The 9,073-nt window shown below is 32.1% G+C and overlaps 1 protein-coding gene across 2 annotated transcripts in view; it reads left to right on the top strand.

The window, feature by feature from the left end:
- The first annotated feature begins 6,896 nt into the window (after positions 1–6,896).
- The window catches only part of LOC143062957 (coatomer subunit alpha-like), a 36,943-nt gene continuing 34,766 nt past the window's right edge, over positions 6,897–9,073 (top strand). For both annotated transcript variants that reach the window (XM_076234817.1, XM_076234816.1), the window contains exons 1-3: positions 6,897–7,042; positions 8,121–8,234; positions 8,742–8,815. In XM_076234817.1, the coding sequence (XP_076090932.1) occupies positions 7,003–7,042; positions 8,121–8,234; positions 8,742–8,815 (228 nt within the window). In that variant the 5' untranslated portion in view covers positions 6,897–7,002. The remainder of the gene's footprint in view (positions 7,043–8,120; positions 8,235–8,741; positions 8,816–9,073) is intronic.

Genomic DNA, 9,073 nt, shown 5'->3' with positions numbered 1-9,073 from the left:
GGTTATCTCATACTTTTTCCATCGTCTTATGTTTTATGACTTATGCACGAACTGGTACCTTTACATAAAAGAAGCGACTTTTGAGATAGTACCCGGTTCCTATGACAGAGGTCCTAAAAGGGATATAAAAACTAATTGTAAACTTTTTAAAATATAGTACTTACATTTTCCATGCCATTTTTTTCAAAGTATAATTAATTAATATTTCATCAACTTTTATTTTTCATTATAAAATAAAGCATTTAAAGTATAGGTAAACATTTAAATTACACATATATACAATACATCAAGGACGTATATCATAGTTCCTTGAATACATACAGTAAACCAGAGACATTATACACATCAACACAAAATATGTGTCAGAATTTAAAAGATCCAAATATAAATTTACCTAAATTACACCATATTCGATATACAGTTTCTAGATTACACAGTTCTTTAACCGGCATTGTTTGTACATTGATGATTTTTTTCCAATATTATGGATTGATATAAATTGTTCTAAAACCTTGAAAAAAATGAGGATGAAATGGAACTATCCTCTATATCATGTTTACAAATAGTACATATTCTATTATTTCTTGATTTCCATGTTCTAAAGCTAATTAAGTTGTGACTACTTTTTTGTTTTACATGTTTTGAAAACATTAGGCATTGGTTTGCATAAATAAAATTGCAGACAAAAGTATGTCTCTGGGTGATCTAAGAACAATCCGGAGAGAGGAGGGTTGAAACAGGCGCGGATCCAGAGGGGGGGTTCGGGGGTTGGAACCCCCCCTTTTTTTGGCCGATCAATGCATTTGAATGGGAGCATATAGCTGGAACGACCCCTTTACTCTGGGTTGGGAACCCCCCTTTTTAAAATGGCTGGACCCGCCCCTGGTTTAAACAACTCGGATGCCATTCAGATTATCTACAAAATGATCGTGAAAGAAATAGCAACGGCCGGTGATCACAATTTTTTAAACCAAATTTTATTTTTTTTGGAGAGGGGGTATGTGTGTGCGTTAAGACGAGGCAATGGTTGCAGTCCACACTACTAAAACTTTTGGATGATTGGAATTAGGCCTTGATATCATTCATTGCTTTATACTAAGGACCGTCTCTCCAAATCTTTGGTTGCTTACCTGACGAAATTTTACTTGGCAAATTGTCCTTTTATGGTGTTTCATCTGAATCAGTGTCCTTTTTAGCTCACCTGGCCTAAAAGGCCATGTAAGCTTTTCTCATCACTTGGCGTCCGTCGTCGTCGACGTCGTCGTCGTCGTCGTTAACAATTTTTCAAACATCTTCTCCTCTGAAACTACTGAATGGATTTGAATGAAACTTAGCATGATTGTTCCTTAGATTATCCTGCACAAAGTGTGTGCTTCGATTTTTGATCCGTCAAAAAACATGACCGCCGTTACTTAAAATAGAACATAGAGGTCAAATGCAGTTTTTGGCTTATATCTCAAAAATGAAAGCATTTAGAGCAAATCTGACATGGGGTAAAAATGTTCATTAGGTAAAGATCTATCAGCCCTGAAATTTTCAGATGAATCAAACAAACCATTGTTGGGTTGCTGCCACTTAATTGGTAATTTTAAGGAAATTTTGCAGTTTTTGGTCATTATCTTGAATATTATTATAGATAAAGATAAACTGTAAACAGCAAAAATGATCAGCAAAGTAAGATCTACAAATAAGTTAATATGACCAAAATTGTCAATTGACCCCTTAAGGGGTTATTGTCCTTTAATGACAATTTTTCACAATTTGTTCATCACATTTGCTAACTTTAAAAAATCTTCTCCTCTGAAACTACTGAATGGATTTGGATGAAACTTAGCATGATTGTTCCTTAGATTATCCTGCACAAAGTGTGTGCTTCGATTTTTGATCCTTCAAAAAACATGGCCGCTGTTACTTAAAATAGAACATAGGGGTCAAATGCAGTTTTTGGCTTATATCTCAAAAACGAAAGCATTTAGAGCAATCTGACATGGGGTAAAAATATTCATTAGGTCAAGATCTATCAGCCCTGAAATTTTCAGATGAATCAAACAAACCATTGTTGGGTTGCTGCCACTTAATTGGTAATTTTAAGTAAATTTTGCAGTTTTTGGTCATTATCTTGAATATTATTATAGATAAAGATAAACTGTAGACAGCAAAAATGATCAGCAAAGTAAGATCTACAAATAAGTTAATATGACCAAAATTGTCAATTGACCCCTTAAGGGGTTATTGTCCTTTAATGACAATTTTTCACAATTTGTTCATCATATTTGCTAACTTTAAAAAATCTTCTCCTCTAAAACTACTTAACCAAATTCAACCAAACTTCAACTGAATGATCAGTAGGGTGTATAAAATAAAGTTTGTGCTTTATTTTTTATTTCGTCAAAAAACATGGCCGTCATGGCTAAAAATAGAACACAGGGTAAAATGCAGTTTTTGGCTTATATTTCAAAAACTCCAGCATTTAGAGCAAATAAGACAAGAAGTTAAAGTATTTATTAGGTCAAGGTCTACCTGTCCTGAAATTTACAGCCGAATTGGGTAACTGGTTTTTCAGGTATAATGCCCCTGAATTGATGATTTTAAAGAAATTTTGCAGTTTTTGGTTATTATCTTGAATATCATTATAGATACAGATAAACTGTTAATAGCAAAAATGTTAAGCAAAGTAAGATCTACAAATAAGTCAATTTGACCAAAATTGTCAATTGACCCCTTAAGGAGTTATTGCCCTTTAAAGACTTTTTTCACAATTTGTTCATCATGTTGACTTACTTTAAAAAATCTTCTCCTTTGAAACTGCTGTATCAATTTCAGCCAAACTTAGGCTAAATGAGTTTCAGAGTATCTAGTATAAATTTTATATTTCATTTCCTTGTATGTCAGAAACATAGCTCATATGGCTAAAATAGAACATAGGAGAAAATGATTTTTTTTTTGCTTTTGAAGAAAATAGGACGATTCAAAGAACATTTAAATAAATTGAAAAGCCAAAATAATCATTGATGAGAGATTTTACCAAACAAATTAAGGTGAGCAATTCAGGCTCTTGAGAGCCTCTTGTTTAAATTCACATTTGTCAAATGACAATAGAAAACAAATAAAAGTTGGTACCATATACTTAGATACTCAGTAGTTCGACTGACATTTAGAAAGGCAGGCCAAAGAGTTATATTCTTGGACCTCTTTTGTTTAAAACTTTTATAAACGATGTCGGGGTTTTTTTTAGCAGATCTACATTTAATTACTACGCATATGACACTAACACATTATGATATCGTTCTGTAGTCTTGATTTTGACAGACTAATGTATACATAATAGAATATGTATCAAAAAATTGGCAGACCAGTTTAAATTTAATAAAATGAAAGCTAATCCTGACAATTTCAAGGATTTTAGTTAGCCGTTGGCAAAACGATTTTGAGAAGAAAAACCCCATCAAAACATATACATGTATAAAGAAAATATAATTTATCTTGCGAAACTGTGGTAAAACTGTTGGGCATAGACAGTGACTACCATTTTTTTAAATTTGATTTACGTATTTTATTATATAAATAGTAATTTGCATAGAGGCATCTCAGCAGCTTAATATTTTGAAAAGAACGTTTTCATCCAAATGAAATAAACTCATCGTATTTCTTTCTTTTGTAATGATCTATTTCAATTTTGTCCTTGGTTTGGCATTGTGTTGCGCTGAAAACAATACCATAAAATTAGTAAAACTGCAAGAGAGAGCACTCCAGTTTCGGCGGTTTGTGCATGATGAGTAACTCCACATATTTACGACTTGTGGATACTGCTAAGGTGTCAACTCTTCTTGTTCGCAGAATCAGGACTATGACGGAAAAAGACGTTGATGGCCCGGCATATGCACAGGCACTTGTCTCAGAATCCACTCGCCCCCGTATACCATAATATAACACAAGTGCCTGTGGGCATATGCCGTTTTAAATAATATTGCTCTTAATTGAATAGCGTTTCAACTGGGAGATATATTCTACACATATAACTTTGAATGAAAAGTTACTATATAAAAAAAGAAAGTGTTCAGGGAACAATTTGGACTAATTGAAGCATAGACCAATCTTCATAACCAAATTTCACTAATCACATGATTAAGAAGAGATAGGGCTTATGCCAATCAGAGACATCAATCTAACGACACAAAGAACCAAACTGTTACATCTTGCTTCCATGCATAGACTTTGACACTACAGACAGGGAACTACTCAAATACTCCTCTCATGCTGCGAGAATATTAATTTTCTTTGATCATGAATTCTATAGAACTACCATATCTAAATGAATTCAAGTCATACATGGGTTCTTGTGAGTGCACATGCATAGACTTTGCTAAACCGAAATAATTTGATTGATAGGTTTAACTTCAAGGCATTGTATATTTAAATATACATTGCCTTGGTTTAATCATTTCACTTCCAGTGTAGACATTTTTTATTTATATAACTAAATATAAGAATAAATTGAGATATTTAATTTTGGACTGTTATACTATTATAATTATTAGTACAATAGCTAGTCCTAGATATAATACACATAGGTAGTAAATGTCTCTGTTGTGATCGACTGTAGAGTCATCATAGATAAACTAAAAGCGAAGATAAGCAAAACTTCAATGTGTATAATTTGCATTTTGGGTTTCAATAAAATATATAAGGTATCTGTATAACGCAAAACTCTGACATGGAACTTGGACATAATATGATCTTTATATATGTTATGACAAGCGATATATTTAGGTCCAAGCATGAAAAAGCCGGATTTAATAAAAAAGAAAGAAATAATTGATGCAGGCTATACTATATTGTAGTTTTAACATGGGTATGCATAGCTCGGGCAAAAATAATCACGAATATAATGCATACTCATGATAAAACTACAATAAAGTATAGCTTGCATGAATTATTTCGATTCTCAATAGGACAATTAATGTAATATCTATGTCCGATAAGTATAAGTGTAATTTTAAGCGCTTGTGTAGGCTCTTCCATGAACATCCCTTTTTTGTTTGTAAAAAAGCTAAACGGCTGGCACTGTGATTTTTCAGAGAAAGGAGTTTGAACAGCCAGCATAGCATGTACGGTAGTCGTATCTAGGTCAGATATGTCAATTTCGGAATGCAACACATCATTCATGCAGTCATAATAAATGAATTAGTAACATCATGTGCACCATTCAAGAGTTTGAAAGTGTTTTAATATATTAAGTGATAATTTGATAAAGTTCATTATTCTGAAGAAGTCCATATACGCATTTTTTTATATAAACTTTATGTTGATAATCCTATGAATTACTTATGATATTTATTATTAAGGGATTATTATAACCAAATTCAGTTATCTGTATATAATTAAATGTTTCCTTGTGTTTTAAGGTGTATATAGTTGCTAAAATTATACCCTTTGGGTAGTGCTCAACAATTAATGGAGGATTATACAAAAAAATGAACTGAACTGCATGTGCGACAAATTTTATTGAATTTAGAGCATGGGTTTGTTCACAAAGCGAAAGTGATCGAAAGTAGCAGGTCATATAAGAATACTTGATAAAAGATGCCTTGAAATAGTGTTTTAAATGACTTCTTCTTCATTTGGTATACGATATTCCCTCAGTATTATGGTATTTATTGCAGACATACCAAGCAGTTATATAAGCTGTCGCGTCTAGAACTACTTGGAGTTTATCACAGTCACTCTGGTATCTAATCGGTCTGTATCTTATGCTATCATCTGCGAATAGCCTGAGCTTACTGTGGGTCAAGTAGTCTGAAAGGTCGTTAATGTAAACCAGAAACAAGAGAGGGCCAAATACAATACCTTGCAGAACATCAGACGTAACAGGGTCAGTGGGTAATGACTTTCCATCTTTGACAACATGTATGTACGGTTCGAAAGAAACGCCTTTATCCAGTTAAGTGTTTGTCCAGAGATGCCATATTTATCCCAAATATCCGATAGTAATCTGCTTATTTGGTTCATGTCAAACGATAGCCCTCATTTTAACTCTAAATTATGTGAATTGCTATCCTCATTTTACACATTGAGAAACTAAATATTTGCTTAACTCCTTTGTACTTTTACTGTATTTTATTTTTCATTTACATGTTGTACTGCTAAATCAATCATCTTTAATCAGAAAGTGAGTTGTATATGTGTGTGTATGCGAGTGGGAGAGAAAGGCATTTTATTTTTACTTTATGTGATTACATGCTTGTTATAAGCCCTATGATTAGGACATAAAATATCTTATCTTATCATAATATACTGTAATTTATAGAGAAGACTTAAATGAGGGACTTTATCAAAGGCCTTAGCAAAATCAATATTATTTAAATCAGTTTGATTGTTTTAATTGTGTCTGTAACGGATAGTTCTTGTATGACGGCAAGAAGTTGTGTTTCACAAATACAAATAATTTTATTGGCTAATCACAGTGCCCGTACTAGGGCAGAATTAGTGACTTCAAGACAGAATATACAATACTTAACATGATTTGGATGAATGAGTTGATTAGAACACTGAATATATACACTTATCAAGGAAAAAACTGCCAAAAATATACAAAACTGGTGAATAAAACCCAGCGATATGGATTCCACCTGGAACATTAAAAAAAATCACATATTCTTAAAAATAGAGAGCAGTTCATTTTTTTTTTTTTTTTTTGCTTAATTTAATAATTACTTTATTATAGTATTTCTTATTTTGCTGTACATATATTTATTCTGCGGTGATATTTATTATTGTTGTTCGCTGGTCGCTAATAATGCAATAATAAAGTTATAAAAGATTCCCCACCAAGAGCCTCTTCAGAGCCTGAGGTGAAATGATTGCTCCCTTACCGTCAATTAACTCGGTCAGGGAACCAGTCAAAACAGTAACTTCCGGTTTTACGTGGAACTGCCATAGTGGAAATATCGGTTGTACACAAATTATAGTTATTTACGAGTAACAGAATCATCTTATGGCATTATGTTGACGAAATTTGAAACCAAATCTGCAAGAGTGAAAGGTGAATGAAAGCATTTTTTTGTCCAAAAGGCTTTATTTCCAGTTACAAGGTGTAGACGCTTTAAAATGTGACAAAACTTCATAAAATCATAGACACAGGCATATTTTTCTATCTTACAAATTATATATCATCGACATCCGACGATTACACATTGTCTGCATACGTGGACTATTTAGAAAATTTGACCCATTTATTAAACGAAATATGATTATATAGTACGCCAGTACGTTGTCTTCAATCTTTTTCTTGATGACACCTGGGGTAATCTCTCTTATAAATTATTCGCTTTTGTAAATTAAAATCACTAATGTATTTTATTTATGTGCTTTGAAAATATCAATATACGCAATGAATATGTTGTCTTATAAAATATCAATACTGTTGCAGGTCATTTAAAGATGGTATATTTTGATGTTTAAATATTGATTCACTCATAGGGGTTTGTCTTTTCACCACCGAACATCACTGCACACCGCCTAACACCACCGAACACTCCAAAAGACCACTAAACTTTAAGGAAAACAGTAATGTTTCACAAAACAAATCGATTAAATTATGTAATATTATTCCCATTTCTCATGTTTTTTCATATTTTTATGTGCATTTTTAGTGATTTTATTAATAAAGTTGAGAATCAAATTTAAAAAAAGGCTGCCATGTTTGATGGTGTTCGGTGCTAAAAAAGACCTACCGCACTCATAGGGTCTTTGCCTCAGAAATAAACACATATTCTAAAACCAGTTGTTGGCATGATACAGGTTGTGTTCTTCTCGTAGATTTTATGATGGTTTGATACTAAACCTACATCTACATCATTGAAATGCAAAGGGTTTAAGACCCATCACACAAGTACTAATTAAGTCATTCAATATGGTGCTCATTAAAAACATATTTACATGTGTGAAATTTCGCCTTTTCAGAATCTAAATGACTATGGGTAATCTCATCTGTTTGTTAGTTTAAATATCATTGTCATTGTGCTAAATGTTTTTTTTGTTACCTATTCCTACAATGTACGTATTAATGTTTAAGGCTGTTGATATCACACTTAGTTGAAACTGTATGTTTGCTATTTCAGGTCTTACTTTTCATCCTAAGAGACCATGGGTGCTGACAAGTTTATTCAATGGTGTTATCCAGTTATGGGACTACAGAATGTGTACATTGATCGACAAGTTTGATGAACATGATGGTAATACATTATACCTTTTATAGTACAATGTAGTATTACATAATTATATTTTTTCCACTAGTCTTACAACTGTACTTTCATTTTATAAAAGATTAACCAACACCTGAAGTGGTAATCGTGCAGTTTTGTAATAGTGGGGGATACCGAGAGGTATTCACAGTTGTCTTTCACTAGATAAGTAAAATAAAACGAAAATTAAGACAGCAACACCCATCAATTACTGCATGGTAAGAGTTTATTCAGGTCAACAGATTTCGCCATCAAATGTACTTTTATTTGGATGCATATCTTTAGTACTATAGAAGATTTAAAGAATAAAAAGAAAAGATAAAAGTATTTATCAATTAAAGTTAATTTCAATATAAAAACTATTATTTTTAGTCATTTTCATTATGTTCATTACTTCTCTTAAATGATTTAACAAATGGGAGTAACTTAAATCAATGAACTGAATCATTGACATAGAAGTTGTATAAATTGATTGTAACATGTCACATGTACTTACAGGTCCGGTAAGAGGAATATGTTTTCATAGTCAGCAACCATTGTTTGTATCTGGTGGTGATGATTATAAAATTAAGGTTTGTAATGTAAACAAATAGTAATGTTTTAATAAAAAATATTAGTCGTGGAAAAAAGATAGGTAATGATTTTATGGGAAATGTTACTAGATTTGTTAAGTTTGCAGAATTTTATTTTATAAGTTGAGAAAGAGAAAGTAAAGTAACACTGTTACTGTTTGAAAGTAATAATCGATGTGGTATGATTGCCAATGAGACAACTATTACTGTTACTGTTTGAAAGTAATAATCGATGTGGTATGATTGCCAATGAGACAA

The sequence above is a fragment of the Mytilus galloprovincialis genome, chromosome 2 (genome assembly GCF_965363235.1).
Source record: "Mytilus galloprovincialis chromosome 2, xbMytGall1.hap1.1, whole genome shotgun sequence".
NCBI lineage: Eukaryota > Metazoa > Mollusca > Bivalvia > Mytilida > Mytilidae > Mytilus > Mytilus galloprovincialis.
This window is presented reverse-complemented; position numbering and strand designations above follow the sequence as displayed.